This window comes from Acromyrmex echinatior, chromosome 1 (genome assembly GCF_024713525.1).
Source record: "Acromyrmex echinatior isolate Ae372 chromosome 1, ASM2471352v2, whole genome shotgun sequence".
NCBI lineage: Eukaryota > Metazoa > Arthropoda > Insecta > Hymenoptera > Formicidae > Acromyrmex > Acromyrmex echinatior.
The window spans coordinates 17,244,227-17,263,506 of record NC_141852.1 but is presented as its reverse complement, the minus strand read 5'-3'; the positions used below and the strand labels follow the sequence as shown (position 1 = coordinate 17,263,506).

At 35.9% G+C, this 19,280-nt stretch overlaps 1 protein-coding gene and 1 long non-coding RNA gene across 2 annotated transcripts in view; one reads left to right on the top strand and one right to left on the bottom strand.

Annotated features, from left to right (window-relative positions):
• The window catches only part of LOC105154694 (uncharacterized), a 32,192-nt gene extending 27,239 nt beyond the window's left edge, over positions 1 to 4,953 (bottom strand). Inside the window, exon 1 of the mRNA XM_011070383.2 lies at positions 4,723 to 4,953. Coding sequence (XP_011068685.1) covers positions 4,723 to 4,953 — 231 coding nt within the window. The remainder of the gene's footprint in view (positions 1 to 4,722) is intronic.
• Positions 4,931 to 19,280, top strand: part of LOC147911019 (uncharacterized) — a 98,144-nt gene continuing 83,794 nt past the window's right edge. The window contains exon 1 of the long non-coding RNA XR_015544771.1: positions 4,931 to 5,066. This is a non-coding gene — a long non-coding RNA (uncharacterized LOC147911019). The remainder of the gene's footprint in view (positions 5,067 to 19,280) is intronic.

The following is a 19,280-nucleotide window of genomic DNA, read 5'->3' as shown; positions in this document are numbered from 1 at the left end:
CCAAAGTTAGTTAAATGAGGTTATCGACCTAAATAGTTCACAAGTCTTAGAGATAGAGGGGAAAGGACCTCAAAAAGACCACGTCATCGAGGGTCGAGCTTTTCCTGTGGCCATCCCTTTCTTTTCATGGACTGTGTCTCGCACGCACAACCAAACTGGGTGCAGGTGGTGCTAGACGAGAAAACAGCTGTCCACAAAGCCTCCCGCCCATTCGTTCGCGTTTCCCTTTCCCTTTCCCTTTCCCTTTCCCTTTCCCTTTCCTTTTCCCTTTCCCTTCGACGCTTGCCACGCTGAACTTCTGTCGCCTCGACGGTCCCTTTCATTTTCGTCGCTGTCGTCATCGCCTGACATCTTGAAGATAACTACGCGATATACTTTAGCACTCGTACTTCAGCTGTCACGTATTCGAGTTAATTTCGACTCAAGTGATTTTTTTTTCTTTCATATACATTCTGTTTTATATAAGAGTAATTTATGTCTCTTTGAATAACTCCTCTCGTGATTCGCAATCTTCGCAATTTTTGCATATTCAAAAATGTAGCGTAAAAGCACTTTCATACTTTTCTTCTTATATGTCTACCAATTTAAAAGAAAATGTGGAAGAGAGTATTTTATTCTCAATTTTATTCCTGAGTTATGAATTCGCCGTAAAAAGAGTATTTAAATTTTAGGTAGCTAAAAATATATTTAGCTAAAATACTTATGTATATATACCTAAGTATTTCATATTCCTCTAAATATTAAAATCTCCGCGGCACACGATGTTTGTTTTCCTGTTGGATTGCTTGCGATTTTACTAAATTACTGAAATTGCATCACAGAGAACGCAGAATTTTTAGTAATGTACCAAAACGCAAGCAGTCCAGCAGAAAAACAGGTATCGTGTGCCGCAGACTTAACACTTCAATTAAAAAGTTATCGCAATGATTGGCACAGCCGGCACGGCATCGTCGAAGGCGCAGCGGGAGCCGGCCGGCCGGCCGGCCGGTCAGCCGGTCAGCTTTTGCCGGCGCGACGGCGGGATTGGCGGGCACAGGGGACCAGACGTAAATGAATGTTGGGAGTTAAGCGAGCTGTCGCGACACGCGCCTACGGGGGAAAGAAATGAAAAAGCCCGCGCGTTGTACCGCCGGCGGCATCGACGGCGACGGCGACGGCGACGGCGACGGCGACGGCGGCGGCCGGCGTCGGCAGCATTCTAAATTTAGGAGGAAGTATTGATTTTACAATTTGGACCCCTCCCAAAGTAAAAAATAAACCAAGCCGAACGTACTCTACTTTGATAGAGTGCCTCTCCTCTGCGCGGCTCGTTTCGACGCACAGGCTCGGAAAGAGAGAGAGAGAGAGAGAGAGAAAAAGAGGGAGACGTGAGGAACGAAACAGAGTATGAGGAGACGGAGGAGAAGGTGATGGTGGTGGAGGAGGAGGAGGAGGAGGAGGAGGAGGGCAGGAAACGAGGAAGAGGAAACTGGCGAGGGGAAGAAACAGGGTGGAAGCGCGCGAGGGAGCAGCAGAGGAAGGGGGTAATAAAGAGGAGGAAGGGTGGCCGACAGGCAAGGGGAACGGGGGAAAAAGAGAGTGGCGAAATGCCGTAGTTCCACCCTGGTAAGAAACAAAGAACAGAAAATTGATCGTTTGTTAAGTTTTATGTTTCTACGAGGCAGGCGGCGAGGCTCGTCCATCCGTCCGTCCCTCCCCTCTCTCATTCTTTCTCCTCCAACTGCATCTCTTTCTCCCCCCTCCCCTTTTATTTCTCGAGCCTTGTCCTTCGTATGGTCGATGTATTTCTTCCTCCCTCCCTTCCCCCGCCCCCTCTCTCTCTCTCTCTCTCTCTTTCGTCGCGACGTACAATAAGACGAATCGAGGAAATTCTACGCGGCGCGCTATGGGAAAAGAACCACGGGGCACGCAGAAAAACGCAAAAGGGACTGGGAAGAGAAAAGGATAGAGGGAGGAGAGGGAAGCAGGTACGGAGCTGGCAGGAAGGGCAGAAAAGATATAGGGGAGCGGGAGCGAACGAGAGACACGTGTACGCGAAAAAAGAGCAAGAGCCCGAGTCCGTGGAAACCGGACGGGATTGCATTCGTCGTCTGCTACAGATCGTCCGGGTTTTTTGGCTGGGAATAGAATCCAATTATCAGGAGTCGGGTCGTCTCCATCGGGTCGGGCAGGAAGGAAAGAGGAGGATGAGGATGATGGTGATGGCGATGGTGCTACCCTTACCACAGTTCCTCGGGTTTTCGCGTTTTACCTATCATACACACCTATACGTACACACACACACACACACACACACACACACACACACGGGGATACCCGTTACGTCAACTCAACTTTCGATGATCTCACCACCCCAGCGCTCCGGTTACGCATCTATAATTATATATAGTGATGGCGAGATAACGGGCAATCTCTCGTTTGCGGGGAGAGGAGATGCGGATTGTTTTGGACAGTGACCGTAATTCCAAATCGATGCGAGCAAGTCATCGAGATTCCCAATCCGTAATTCGGATGACTGATTCCAATAGTGGGTGTATATAATTTATATATCAGACGAATGTGAAGCATGAATCGTTCCACTGGAAACAATTGAGCATGGTTATGCAACATGGAGCAATTCTATTATTGCAAAACGTAATCTACGAGTAAATGACCTCAGAGAGACATTTATGAGAGATAGAATCTGAAGTATGTTTCTATGGTTTAAGAATGTTATTCACAGAGTACAATCTTATATAAGCTCGTCTTAAATTATATCTTAAGAATCCATCCAATAATCTATATGACTGTACAGTATCTTGAGATCGTGTTTTTAGATTATGAAATACTGACCCAAAAATTTGAAAAATAAAGAGTTAGTTTTCGATAAGCTCGAATAGTAGCTAACACATTTGTATTAGCTTGTCTTGAACTTCTGTTAATTTTACTAAATAAAAGAAGAACAATGATGATGTATTATATTAGATCTGTATCTGGATCTAGAGATATATTATTATTGATTCAGCTTTATTGCTATTGAAGCAAATTGTAATTTAACGATTATAAAGTTGGACAAGAATAAGGAGTTCAATTATGTCTCTTTTTTGTTTAATTTCCCTCCATCATAGTCAAAGAATATCGCAAATGAAAAGAATCGTACTGGGGAGCGGGGATACCCTCTACATCAAAGACGTTCTAGAAACGATGCGATTTGTTAGAAGGGAAATGCTCGGGGGAACACTCAGTTGAGTCGGGGAAAATTCCACTTTTCAAAATTGTGGTCTTTTTGAGACAGAGCCTGTGATATACTACGATACATTTGGCTGAGCAGTATTTTGGAAATAGTTTCGGTAATTTCAAGAAGTGCTCTCTTCTCCGGGGAACATAACAGCCGACTAGTGAGTCGCCCAGTCTATGTACATACATATATGTATTATGTATACATATATGATGAAAACGTCATTTTGCGGTGCGCTTGAAATGGAATTCTGAGTAGAAACAGGATTTCGAGACGGTGTTGGCAGCGCGTGGTTACAATTTAGTCTCTCTCCCTCGCGTAACCGAAAACTGAGTTAGGCGTTTCGTCATGATAACCGTGTTTTGACAAGAGACGAAGTCACAAGGACGAAGCTCTAATTAGCGACGACCAAGTTCGTTTCGGTCGCGCACACACGCAAGTACCATGGCTGCCGCGGAGCTTATATCGACTCGATTATTTTAATTGAAAATTGACAAGATAACTCTCGCAATGCAGCGAGGGACTGAGCTCGTTTCGAGCCGGATTCGAGATGAAATATCGAGGAAAATGGCAATTTTATTATATATTTCCCGTAAATCGAATTGTGAAATTCCACTTATCGAGTTTCAGTCATAAATCCAATTTCACGTTACAGCGAAATTCCGGAAATCGAGTTTCCGCGTATCCTGAATCACTCGCGACTAATTTCTCTATTTCGCGATAGAACTTCTTATATCGTCGACTTTCATATCAAGTGCGGTTCTGTGCTACAGGTTTCCGATTGATGCTTATCGTCACGACGTATCACCAATCAGCGTACTAATGTCTATCTATTATACAGCGATCTAACACGGGTGCGTCATCAAGTATCTATTACGAGGTAATCTTAATAGAGGCGATTAAATTATTAAAAGATTATACAAACTAATCCTTCTTTTTTTTGCAAGAAACGCATATCTGAAAAGTATATAACAGAGCTTCAATATATCACGGGTTCAAATATATTATACTAAATATATATTTATTTAGTATAATATATTTATAATAACTAACTAAATAAATATATTATACACTTTAACAAATATACAATAATTATTAAGTGATCTTACATATTCTTTAATATCTTTAAAAAGTATTTGTAAGATTTGTATATTTAAAAAATTGTATATAAATATTATAATTATTTGATGCTCCTAAGTTTTTGAAGAAAAGAAATGTGTAGGACGTGAATAATCCAATCGTATAAAACTAAGAGTTAATACGATAGAGAATATAAAAAAAAAAACGATAGATATCACTCGTGTCTGCCGATGTTTGATATTCCCATTTTCAATTCAGCTTGTTTTTCAAATAAGCGTTAACAAGTATAAAAAAAAAGGTTTAAAAAAAAGTTAATTTCAAGTGATGACTGTTGCGACTTTTCAAGATATGTGCACGCAAGATATGAGAAAGCGCGTCATCGACGCCGCGATGATCATTATCGCGATGATCTCTGCTCTGTTTACCTTGTGTGCTCGTAACGTTTTGCCTTCGCAAGCGAGCGTGACGTCGCAGTAGGCCTGCCGTTCGAGCAACTGCGAGAACATAGTCTGCAGGTTGCTGTGATGGTATTTCCATCTCAAGCAGTACTGTTGTGGGAACATGTTGGATGATGATGATGATGATGATCTTGAACCGGTCGTCGTAGCGGGTACGGGTATCGTTGCTGTTGCTATACAGCCTCGTTGTTGAAGCATGCGCGGCCCTGACGCCGCCACGAACTCCTCGACCGAGCCGGCCACCGTCGCGTTCGCTTCCGGTTCACCGTACTCTCGTCGCCCACCCTCTCTTCTTCCTGCGCCCCGCCAATGTCTGCAACATCGGAAGAACTCGCGTTAAGAAATCGTCTTGGGGACACCTTAATATTAGTTTTCACGAATTTTCAAGAAACGTAAAAAGTGATAAATCGTTTTGGAATACACACGATTTTCTAAGTATATCATGTTAAAGTTTACAAAGTTTATCTAGTCTCACCATTTATCTGGTTATCATATAATACGTAAGAGAAAACAAAATTTCTTTATCAAATATGTTTGCGTTTTGATAAAAATTTGTGGAACAAAATTTATAACGAATCGTTATTATCGCTAGGAAAAAAATATGGAAGGATATAATAATCGAACGATCTAAATGATTACAGTAGTTTATAGCAAAAATTACTTTGAACCAAATAAGATATTTCTTACAAATTTTTAAATGCCGAAAACAATACCGCAATCAAATTTCAACAGCACTACAGGTTTTCGAAATAATTGATGTTTAATATATCAAAAACAGCTTTTTGAAATATTATATATATATATATACTTTTTTTTTAATAAAAAAGGTTAACGTGAAATTCTGATAAAAAATCGTGAATATATCGTTTATCTCCTATATTAATGTATACATTGTTTACTCCCTAAATTACATTTTTTAAATTCTAATATCTTACTTTTTAATTGTGTTATAAAGCTGTATTAACCATGTTATGATGAAATAAGTTCAAATACAGAATTTTTCTAAGATAGCGAATTTCCCTCCTATGACAATGAAGTCATATATATTTATAAGTTTGTAGTTATCGCACACAGTGTAATTTATCATGAGAACTTCCGCTAAATGTATTATATACATATATATTTGAATCGGAGTAGAGGTTCGTAGCAATACGAACTTCAAAATACGAATTCAAGCTGTATTACAAAATTTAAATTTATAAGAAGAAAAAGCTTAAAAATCTCTACTTTTGAAAGGTTCTGTTTTTTTAAGTTTCTATGAGTTCGATCATTTTTACATACAGAAAATTACAAGCTAGACAAAATGAGCAATTTTTCTCTTATTTTGTGGATCTGTTACCAAAAACGCGAAAATTTTTGATTATATAACGTAAAAGCTTACAATTTTCTCAAAAAATCATTTTTTAAAAATGTTTTTACCATTTTTACTACTGAGTTATCATAGATTAAATAAAAAAAAAAGCATTCTGACTGTTCACAACACTTCATTAAAATCATCACAATTCAAAACACAGATTTTTTAAGCTGAAACTATGCTCTATCGGATAGTTAATTTTTGCGCTGCATCCCTTAAGGTACTTCCCTCTAGGAGCATAATAATGCGTTATCCATATCTGCAAAAAAAATTTTTGCACTCATTCCGTTTAGCTAAAAAAAATTTTTTGTGGGAGCTGAGTAGGTAGTCAGCCCATCCATCCATTAAAAACAATCGATTTAAAAAATTAAATACACAAGATTTATGCACTATTTATGCGCTATCATATACACACAGTCTTAATTTTTGCGCTACAACCCTTAAGGCTCTTCCCTTTTGGAGCGAACAGTCATCCCTAAGTCGTTTAAAATTGCAAAATTAAATATTATGATTATGTAAAATAATTCTCTGATTTATACAATATATTATTATTTCCAAGCATTTTGGATTTTTGCGCTGCAATCCTTAAGGCACTTCCCTCTTGGAGAAAACAGTCACATTCATCCTTAAGTCATTAAAAATGGCAAAATTACACTATCTAACTATATAAAATATATGTTCGATTTATGCACTATTATTTCCAAGGAATTTCGATTTTTGCGCTGCAACCCTTAAGAAACTTCCCTCTCAAAGCGAACTGTAACATTTATATCTAAGTCATTAAGAATTGTGAAAATACGTGTTTTAACTGTGCAAAGTATATTTTTGATTTATGCGTTATAAATTTTAAGCAATTGCGATTCTATTAAAAAATCAGAGATGATAATGTAAAAGGGTTTTGAAGAAGTGCCCGAATACACTTAATATTCGAAAAAAAAAAGAATGAAAATACCCATTCGAATACACTTCATTTTTATTCATCAAGAAACGAATAAATATTTTTAATAACGTAATTTACTTCGAATACATAGCGCATAAATCGAAAATATACTTTGTACAGTTGAGCATGTATTTTCACAATTTTTAATAACTTAGATATAAATATTACAGTTCGAGAAGTCTCTTATTTGAGAGGGAAGTCTCTTAAGGATTGCAGCGCAAAAATCGAAATTGCTTGAAAATAGTAGCGCATAAATCGAACATATATTTTGCATAGTTAGATAGTGTAATTTTGCTCTATTTTAACCGATTTAAGAATGAATTCGACTGTTTGCTCCAAGAGGGAAGTGCCTTAAGGGATGCAGCGCAAAAATGAAAAACTATGTTAATATGAAAGCGCATAAATGGCAAATAAATCCTGTATTTGATTTTCCAAATAGGTTGTTATTAACACGTGAAGGGCTAACTGACAGGCTACTCAGCCCTCCACAAAACATTTTTTTACTATATATTACATAAACGAAATGAACGCAAAAATTTTTTCTTGCGAATTTTGAAAACACATAAATAGTGCATTATAATATAATTTATTCATTAAGATTTGATTAAGTGGAAGTGCCAGCTAGGCAGACGTACAATATATTCATGATTAATTCCGACCATAATTTCAAGATAATGTTAATCTATGTTAAAATGTGTAAATGTTTTACTAAAAAATATCGCAAAAAAGCCATTTTTTGTATATTAAGTCTCAATCATTTTGGAAATTTGACATATTGGTAAAATTTGGCTTACGGCATCGTTACAGCAAAATCTAAAAGTCTATAAGGAACACCTTGTTTGGTTTGAAGTAATTAAAAAAAAAAACATTTTTGTAAACTGGTGTAATGGAACAATCTAAATGTTTTGCATAAATTCGCGCAAACATGAGCTTGCGTCGAAACACGCGCTCGCTGCAGATATAGCCCAACCGGTCATTGTCACACCGGTATCGGACTGGCAGGAAGTTTACCGTCACCGAAGGAAGGAAAGAAGCTTCATCGCGTATCGGATAGAATAACCATGCGTGAACGTTTATCGCACTATCGTTCTTTCTTTATTCTTCATTCAGTTAGAATGTTTACGCTCAAAGAGCGTATCACTTTTCGTACCGTTACTGATATTCTAATACGGAGAACGCTGAACTTTACAGCGAAACTTTTTTGCGCTTGACTAATGAAGAAAGCACATGTTGTGACTTTCATTCGGTTTGAAGTTTTAATTAGTTCAATTAATGAGATACGAAATGTTTTAAGTAAAAGTTCTAAAAATTTTAACTCATGGTTTATATAATTTCTAAATAATTTTAGAATTTTTAAACTTTAAATATTATTCAACAGGAAATTTAAAGCAAGATATGTAAGAGGCTTTTCTGTTCATCCTTAATTTTACTTGACAAGTTTTTGACATAATCTCATAGATCTTAGAGATCTTGACGGACGATTGCTCGTTTTTACTACTTACTAAATAAGTCTTCGAACTTCAAACTCACGATTAGACTCGAGAGTCGATTTGTTCTTCCCTCTATAATACCCTGCATAAACAAAGCTCTTGGGGATGATTTCCTCTTATGGACAGCAACTCACCTCACCTGAAATACAAAGAAAAAAAAGTTTTATTATACACTCGCCGGAGTGACATAATGTCGATTAGCACGCGATCAAGATTGACGTGTGATACGACTAGTCGCATGTTCAAATAGAGATGACAGCGGTATATTAGAGAGCAGTATATTAGATAGCACGATTGAAACCGAACAAATTAATCTGCTTCTCGGTTTGCTTTGAATCGCGCGATGATGGAAATGATAGCCGATGCTCGCAAGGGACATTTGCATTAGTCAGTATGGCATATTAAAATGAGGACTTGAAATTGCTAGGCTTTCGGAATCAATTTTCGATGAGATATGAGGAAAGTTGCATTCCGTTTATACGTTCCCACAGCAACCGTACGAATTCAACAAAATTATATCAGAGAATTGACACAAAAACCGGTGATTTCAAGAACATTCGAACCTTTTTAATTTTCATTTGCATCGATTATCGTTACCATTCTTTATTTACCATTTGTATGAAAATAATCCCTTTTTCGTATCTCTGAAAAGTCACGATTTATTTTATTGTTTGTATATATATATATATAGAAACTCGGTTTTGTTTGCTCACGCAATAAATAATTCTCTTGTTAATTAATCCGATGTTATTAAAGCGGACAAACTAGGTACTATAATGTTGTTTTATTCTCATAATTGCCAGTGACTTTGTAATAATGTTTTGTTAATAATTTTTAATTATTCCATATAATTTTATTGCTATAATTTAAATAAAAACTAAACATGATGCAAAATATTGAAAAAAAATTTATTACAATTTAAGCTCACAGATTAACTCGGGTTTAAATTTCATTAATGGTTATGTTATTATATGTCTCATATTTCATCTCGCGAGTAATGCTATCAAGTTTCTAAATTCGGAAGAGAGGTGTAAAGAATGATTTGATCGGCGCAAGCGAGGTAACCGGATGAATCCTTTCTGCCGTGTCAACGTATGTACATCGATTTACGAGGATAACGGCGCACCGCGCCGGATAACGACGCCCGGCAATTACAGTTAAATCGATTTCTATCCGCGTGGCAGCTTGTCGATCACGCTATACGCCGCACGCGCTGTGTTCTCTTCACTCCACTTTTTTGCATGGAGGGATTCCGCATTTACTATAATAATACTAACCGGAGAAACTACCCGGCGGCGAGAAACCTTGGCAAATAATTTGCCGAGGAGCTTTCACTGCCGCGTTTTCTATCGAGAATTTTCGATGGCTCCTTTTTCCTCCGTTTGTTGCGGCGAACTTTCACGGGGGAAGGACGAAAATAAATCCTTTATTCGCGCCAATGCGTCAAAACTAAGGGCCGAACACAGGTTCGCAGGAATTGCGAATGCGCAGTCGACTGATTCGAAGTAGAAACGATTCAAGCACGAATGGTTCGGGCTATCCATTCAAAAAAGCAATTGCTTTTCTGTGGTCTGAGAAGCTTTTTCTCTTTTCAAAATGCTTAGATTCGCACCAATCTGACGTTGATTTTTCAATCTTCACTGCTTTTTCAGATCAAAGATATCCGATTTTTGATCGGATTTCAAGGTCGACACGCTCAGTCATGACAATATAAAAAAAAAGTTCAGAGAAGGAAGAAACAATAAAGACGATCACATTCGATGAAAAATAAATATTCATATCGTGGTACAGTTTCAGAGACTGGCTCGTAACTTCGTGGAAAAAATAGGAAGGACCAAGAGTGCCAATTTCTTTTTAAGCATTGTCATATAAAAATCAATATGATCGCTACTGCATGTGAACATATTCCAGATTTACGAACTTGTACAAATAATTATGTTGATAATCTTAAATATTACGATATTTAAATAAGATATATATACATAATACTTAAATGTTACGATATTCAAATAAGACGTACTATATACATATTTTATTCTAAAAAAAGCATCAAAGAATTTCTTTCTTTTAAATCTCACGGATTCCATTTGATTATAAATATTATTTATTGAATCCTCTCACAAATATAGAAATTGTTTTACCTGGAACTTTGCGAGACTTTATTGAAGCTCGAAACTTTAGTAATACAGTCGCGTCGCGTCCAAGTAATCAATTAATCAGGATTCTTGATTATAACATTGACAATATAGAAAAGTTCTGAATATTTCTCTGGTACTATATTTATCGAACCAAAACATTTCATTCGTGAATTTTCTCTTGTAGGGTACGACAAAATAGAATTTTAGCAAACATCTAATTCAATTGTTAAAAAGAAAGAAAGATATTTAATGTACACGTAAACATGTTTTTCTATTATTTAAAAAAAAATAGTCGTAACTCTCTATAGTTAAATATTCGATAAACACTACTGGCAAAATGCAGATGCAATGCAATCTGCATTGCGACATTATGATACACACTTATATGAATGATTCTCAAGTCCACTGCTCACCATATCGATTAACATAATATAAATATCGGAAGTGAGCTGATACGCACAGATACCGGGAGAAATATCGACAGCCACCTGTCGTTGATGTAATCGTCATCGCGGTAATTTCGTTGCCTGAAAGATTTATGACCGGTGTAACCGATAATGAAAACCGATTAAGGCCGATTACATTCAGAACTTGATTTCACAAATCCGGTACTTCGTGTTTGTCCTTGGCACTTCGTTACCGGAATGGATTTTTAAACGCATTCACCTTGCCATACGCACGCCGCGTTGAAGATCATGTCATCTTAATAGTTCGTAATGTTTAAGAATATGTTGCACATATTAATAAAAAAAAAAAAAAAAAAAAAAAAAACTTAAGAGAAGTACTATTAACGAAGATGTGTTTAACTAGCAAAGAAGATTTGAAACATTAATTATACAGAAAAACGCAAATAATTTCGTGATCCAATGTCTGAAATAACAAAGTATATCGACACTACAAAGAATATATTTCATTTTACTTTAATCTTGTAAAAATGAGAAGGAAGAAACAATCGGGAAAAAATCAACGCGAAATTTGTTTCTTTCTAATATTAAAAAATAAGAACTGTAGTTGTTTCACATTTAGCTTGTCATTCGTGTAATTTTCTACGGCGTTTTGAAACGCGTGCGTTCCGAAAAAACGAAGAAGAAGAAGGAAAAGAAGGCAGAAAAAGAACTAATCGAAGTGTACTCCAAAAATTAATTTTGCAGCGAGAAAAATGCGCACTTTACATTTTACATCTCGCCGGTAATCCCGACCTGTCTGGCCGGGGAAAACAGCGGCGACGTCGATCAACACGCTGACGGAGGATTGTCAGGATGTTAATTCGTGCCGAGTAACGAACGACGCCGGACGACGCATTGCATTATTGAGGTACGAGCTCGTCGCGATAATTCGTTGATTACAGCGGCGTTCGTTCAGGCACCAAGGAAACGGGAATGTGAATGCGCGCTCGTAAAAAGAGGAGAAGAACGACTTTGAAGAGAGACCAACTACGCGTAGACATCGTAAAAGTGTAATTGCTATGAAGGAAGAATGCATGTGCCTCGTGACGCCTTTGGAATTAAGACACGACTTCGGTTTTCAGATTGCTCTTTTATAAGTCGTCCTTAGGATAGAAACGGAAATTGACGTTACGAACGTTACTGATCGAACGATGCCCGATGGATGGCGTATATCTCTTATACTTTCTCTCGATAATAATAATAAGGACGCGAAAATATACTTATTGCGCACTGAAAACGTGAGCACTACATACGAAACTAGTTTCACATTATTGTATTAATGATACTTTGTTATGTAGATTTTACATTTGTTATGTAGACTAACAATAATTACAGGGATCATTTTTCTTCGGTTCGTTTAACAAGAAGATTAAATGACGATAAGAATATTATGTTGTATTTATAATATTATTTAATAATTTTCCGAAATTCTGAAACTGTTGAAATATCAGCGTAAACTACGCGTGTAGTTTTAATCTTTTTATGCACAAGATTTACAAAATGTTAAATCACTTACATTCCTGAGATCTTCATTTTATTCATATCTATTAAAATACATGAATAAGATGAAGATTCGGCTATCCCACTAATTATATTCAGTTAAAGTCCTACAATATTTTTTTACTGGGAAAACTAACAATACTGTTGCACATTGAATACAATTGAATATAAATTAATTCACATACATTTTCAGTATTAACAAATAATTTAATTACATACTCTTTATTGTGACAATAACTTCATAATTTTAAAAACATTGAATTATTTATTAATACTAAAAATATGTAAACCAATTTGCATCTAATTGCACCAATGTTGCACTAGTGTTTCCAGTAGAAAACGTATAGAGATTTATATGATTAGGCTGAAGAAACTAAACGGTAGTATGATCTAATTGGCTCTCATATAAGAAAATGGCACTATGGTCACATGATATGGACAGCCAATCAGTCTCTAAAAGATATAATCCTTAGAAGATAAAGTCTGGTCACTCACTGTGACTGTTTTCATTGGTTAATTCTGAACCTCCTCAAAATGACAGTACCAATTCAAGTATAGCATTCAAAGAACACACATACCAGTTCATACTATACACACACACATTCATACCAGAGTCACACATATAACTGTTTTGTAGTACGTGACTAAATTCTATCCTTTAGGGACACTAGAACATTCATATTGAAAAGGAAAAAGAATAATAGCGTCGGTAACTAACCTCTAGTTATATAGGGCTCTATATTCTAATACTTAAATAATGTTTCCTACATCGCTCCGGATGCTTTTCTAGAATAATATATAATTTTACACATGCATAATATATATATCTCTTGTATAGAAATTTCAATAAAATTTCCTTGATGTCATCAATATATACGTACAACAACTAAACGACCATCATCTTACCATATTAATGGTTCCTAGCTTGAGAATGCCAGGATCAAAGGATGTCGGAGATTTTTGTCATAATTCGAGGAATTTTTGTCATAATTCTTGCATAGGGGAGAAATACAAACAGGAGAAAGAATAGAATACCGAGGTATTCAGGTTTCGGTGTGAGGAAGACCGTAAACGGAATCCTAATCCCACAGTTTAGGAGAGTTTAGATGCACAGTATGCTTTCTATTGTATTTACGGATCGCATATAAAAAGAACCATCAAAAATTCCTTCTTGACCTTGCTCTCGTTCTTTGCAACTTCCCTTCATTTTTGATGCTTTCAATGGGACATCAGCAATCTTAGCACGTGATGGCAACATCCGTGCTGTAGTTTTATTATAGCTTTTTCGTAAGTTCACAGCATGTTTGAAATTAGAATTATGATTCATCGACAACTCTGTAACTTAGTGATTTCTATGTTTCTGCTGCTCCGAATGATAAATGATGATGAATTCTTGTTTATAATAGCTTTCGTTTTATAGTTGCTAACGCATTCAGTAGTAATCAGACTAACAATCGATTATTTTTCATTACATCTACGTAGTCTCTTAACAAAAATTTGCTTGAATTCATAATTAATATTAATATCATTTATAATTATCTTTGTTATAATGAAATTTAATTCGAGAAAAATCATCAGTTGCTTCCGAGTGCTTTACGATGCATTGTTATATTTATATTTAATAAGTATAAATATAATCAATATATTTACATTAATAATTACCGTCATGAGTTTATATACACATTAATCGATATTGTTGGTGTACTAATATTAATCGACAGTCGCTTATTAACGTCAGCTAACGCTATTGTGAAAATAGCAACTTGCAAATGACTGACCTTGGAACTCGTGGCGTCATCTACGAGCTGACACCCACCTTCTTTAACTTCTCTACGCGAAGGCTCCAGCAGGTTCCAACACAGAACATCCCGCTTCTAATCGCCCACCGTTTCTTACACGATCGACCGGATCCTTCGATTGCATTGTTTGAAAGTCTGTTACGCCCGTCGTGGCGCATTAACGGTCCTCGTTCGCAAGGTACTGTTATAGTTCGTGTAATAGACGCATTTGCATACACCAGTGCACGATCGTAAAAATAGTCGAAGCATGGGAACCTGGTTATTGTAATTCTCAGGGCTATCGCACATAAAATGATATAAGTAGAATATGATAAACGCGATGCTATAAAGATGCTTTGGAAAATTTTTAATTAGTCGATTGGTTTAATTGGTGGTTTCATAAAATTCTTTCTTCTGATTGTACATTAAATGTTTCAAAGCATTTGTAATGAGACTTTAACCACATTTAGAATTATCATATCTAAATAGCAAGAAAAGAATATATATGTGTAATTTTTTTTTTAAAAGATGATTTAAGAACAAAAAGAAAATATAATTTCTTTATGCAAATGTAGGTATTTAATAAAATCAAATTTCTACAACATAATTTTTATTGACAATTTTTATTAAAATTATTATATTTTATAGATATGAAATTTTAATTAATGACTACACGCAGAAAAATATCATTCTATTTGCTTCAAAAAGTTATTCAATTTACTTTCTTCCTTTTAAGTATCTTTAACAAAAAAAATTTTTTTGATAATAATCTTAAAATATGCTTATTAAAAAATTTTAGAAAAACTTATTATTATGTACTTAAAACAAAAAGTTTTTTCTTTTGAAGAATATTATAAAATTTCGAAGAAATAAACTTTTCATAATAAACAAATCAAATTTGTTTTAATTTAATAAACTTGATTGAAGTATTAAACTTCCCAGAATTCAGAATATACGAATATTTTGAATAAATTTAATACTTGTAATGAACTTATAATAGATTTGCAGATATATGAACTTCTGAAATACTTGAAATAAATAATTATTACTTGCGTATTTTTCCGTCTACAAAAATTTTACGATCTCAAAAAGAGTACTCTTAATAAATGAATATGGTAACTTAGTTACTATAGCTATGCACAGTATAAAATCTGGATCACGTGGACCAATGAGCGTGTTATATAAATCAATATGGCGACTTTTGAATGCTCATTGGTCAGGATGTCTCAAATGGTCTCACTATCCATATACAGTTGTAATTTTGTGAATGATAGTATCGATAGCCTTTACAATGGCATATCGCACGGTTTCTTTAGCCTTTTATATCAAAATTAATTTCATCTTAAAATTCCGTTATTAAGACTCGATAAAAAGTTCGAATTTTTGATTTTAGTACATTTTTCGCAGTTGATGTCGATGATTCATTATGAAATAAATATCTCTAGGTATTCTATAATCTTCAAGAAATACCCATCAGTCATAAATAAACATGAGATTTTAATAAAATGGTTTTATTGTAATTTTATATTGAAATTTTGTTGCCTCATAATTGTAAAGATGAAACACAGACAAAATATGCTAACTTCATAGGGGTTTATCTTTTATAAGATACCGCCAATTAAAATGCAGTTAATGAAAAATAAAATTTCAATGTTATCCGTCAGTATTATCATTCTTTCTTAACGATTTTATGATAGGCATTAATACATCCTCTCTAATCTTTCGTCGCGAAATATCAAGCTGTCGAGTTTACATCACTGTCGTTATTATCTAGACTGTCACTATCTGGGAGATCGATATATGAATAAATCACTCTTATTACTCGTTAGCGTAAGTGATCTTTAACCTTCTCATTAATTACCGTTATCTTAATTAATGTTAATACCGTGTTGGCGGTATTAGTTATATGGAATTCTTTCACGAGGAATGTCTTCCGTCACGATCGCTCGACGCCGTGATTCCGATAACACGACATAATAACGGGAATGCACCAAGGTAACAGTTGCACCGGCAGTCGCGAGTAGAAATCGCGCCGGAGAATGTGCGTATGTATTTCGAAGCTCGATTCTTTTTCGAGGATCCGTTAAGCGTTTCGCTGTGCGCTCATTTTCCGACTAACGAACGCGAGCGAGTCTAAGAAGACGTAGTTTATCCGGCCGCACGAGTCTTCCCTTCACCGATTCTTTCCCCGATGATGTTTACACGAGTAATTCTGCATATAGGAATAACGACGTTTTAGCATAACGGTTTCGCGGTCGCCACGTTGTTTTCGCAAAAAACATGGGATGCATTCTATCAGCGGAGGCGCGCATCATGTGAATCATCACACGGTTCATCATCGGTAAATTTATGTCTCGTGTGATATTCCACGAAAATCAACGATAGATTAAATTTGGATGAGGGGTCACTTGAATTACGGAAATGCCTTCACTGATTTCGTAACTTTTCAACATTCGTCGCGGAACACGAGGCGCAGGGCACTTTTAATTTTAACTTTACTTATCAATAAGGGGAAGGATAAAGGGATCTCTGCGTTCTTCAAAGATTTAATTTAATTTTAGCTCTATTGATATTAACAAGAGTAAATAAGTGAGGTAAATATAAAACTTTTGCACGCGTATCGATATTAATATAATATATGAAGTATAAGAAAAATAACAAATTATGTATTATATAATTCTCCGTATATAATTTGCCGTGTTAACAAAATGTGCATACCTCGAGATTAACTTTTACTTGCATTCCGGTTTGCGAATGTTGGGGTACCAGTTGAATAAAACCAGTCGGGTTGACTTTAAAGTTTTGTATCTCTTGCATTTTTTATTAGTTTCATTTTAATCTAGATCAACAACTATTAGGCAACAACTTGAAATATCTCTCAATGCCAAGACAAGTTAATGAAACATATTACAGGAATACATATAGCGTAATTTACATTTACATCGTAATAAGTTTCAATAATAACACTTATGAAATTCTAGATTCTTTTAATATTCTAAACTACGTTAACGTAAGACTTTATCCAGGATTAATATAAAATGTTGAAAATATTACTCAACCTGCATTCAGACTGTAATAAAACGAACTTGTTAAGATTTACGTAACTGATTAACATATAATGAGCACTAATGTAGGATATTTGTTCCGACATTAATATGAATGTCCTGGGGATTAATAGAAAAAAAGAAATTATTGGAATATCGTTTGTTCGTTATTTGCATTCGGATTGTATAATGAGACGAGCTACTTGATTTCATATATCTCATAAATATTCAATATCGAATATTAACGTGAGACATCTGCTCTAGTAACGCTATAAGCGTCCCAGATATTAGCAAAAAAAATAATGTTAGAAATATCGTATTCGATTTGCATTCACGTCGCAATAAAGTCGCACTTAATACGTTTTGTATTCTCAAACGTCGGCAACTGCTCGCAACGTCGATAAATGCCACAATGTCACCGCGTTCCCGTGAAATGACAAGCGTTTTTCTCTCGACGGCGTTGCGGCGTTTCCGCGAAAACAACGACGGAGACAACACGCGAGCGGGTAAGACGCGTATCGCGATTTATCATCGTCGGTGAAGATAGACAGATAGATCAAGAAGGAAAGAGAGAGAGAGAGAGACAGACAAAGAGAAAGAGGAGGGAAAAACACGAGTAAAATCATCAGAACGTAATTGACGAAACATATATTATTCTACTTCTCGTGACGCGAAAAGTAAAAAAAAAAAATGAAGAAAAAAATGAAAAGACCTGTTTATCCGGACAATATTGTGCATGTGTCGTAATGCGAGCGTGATGTCGGAGAGATGAACGATACTCTCGAGATTAAAGTGCATGCTCGGAGAGCAAAGTATCGTAGTGACATAGTTGGCCACTTGCTATACGTTGTTCATTGTGCCGCTATATTATACCGTAAAACTGTACTGGCATCCTTTCTCCCTTTTTTTTTTTTCCTTCACCGAACGTTGACGGAGTGAGCGACGAAAACGACGATAGTGGCTTTATCGCGCGGAGATAAAGTTCGGTGCGTACGCAGCGTGGAGGCCACTCTAGTTTTTTCTCTTTTTTGCTCCCTTGGACTGATTGCTCTCTCTTTCTCTCTCTCTCTCTTCTTTCATCCGTCTCTTCGTTGATTTCATTTATTCTCTCTTTCTCTTTCGCACATAAGGGGGCGTGCACTGACGCTTTTCCTCGAGTGGTACGCACGTGATACACGTTGTTGCATCCGTCGCTGCATCTCGGCGGGTATGAATTCCTTTGACGATTAATTAGCATACATCGAGTCTCCGAAGTTTCCGAGGATACAGAATGTATTCCGCGGCATCGCATGAATTTCCGTAATCCGAATCAGCTGGCGCGAGACATTCAAATGATCGAATTACCAAGTCGCAAATAAACGGACGTTTAAAAGTTATCCTTTAGACGCATGAAACAAAGGAGTATTGTGCTGTGGTGCTTTCTGCGATACGTAGCAGAAACTCCTTTCAAAAGGAGTTTATTTTCAAGCAAAAGCTAGCAATTTATGCAATCTCACTGTCACTTCTGATAGATGCCTGCAAACGAAAACCTTGGTGGAAACTTGACCTCACTTCTTAATCGCTTGAAAAAAAATTTCCATTACTGAAAATTCATTATACAAGAAGTTTACACGGTATTACACAAGGCGTAGAAATAAAGTTTAGCTTATAAGATTTCTAAAGAGACTAAATTTTTTTTTACGAATCATAAACACGATTGTGCCACTTTTAGACTAGCATTCCTTCAGAATGACGGTTCTTTTACAGATAATAATATTCTGTTGAAAATAGCAAAATTGTGTTATCACTTTAGTGATATAAAAAAAGGAGGTCATCAAATTTAACTCTCCTGGAGA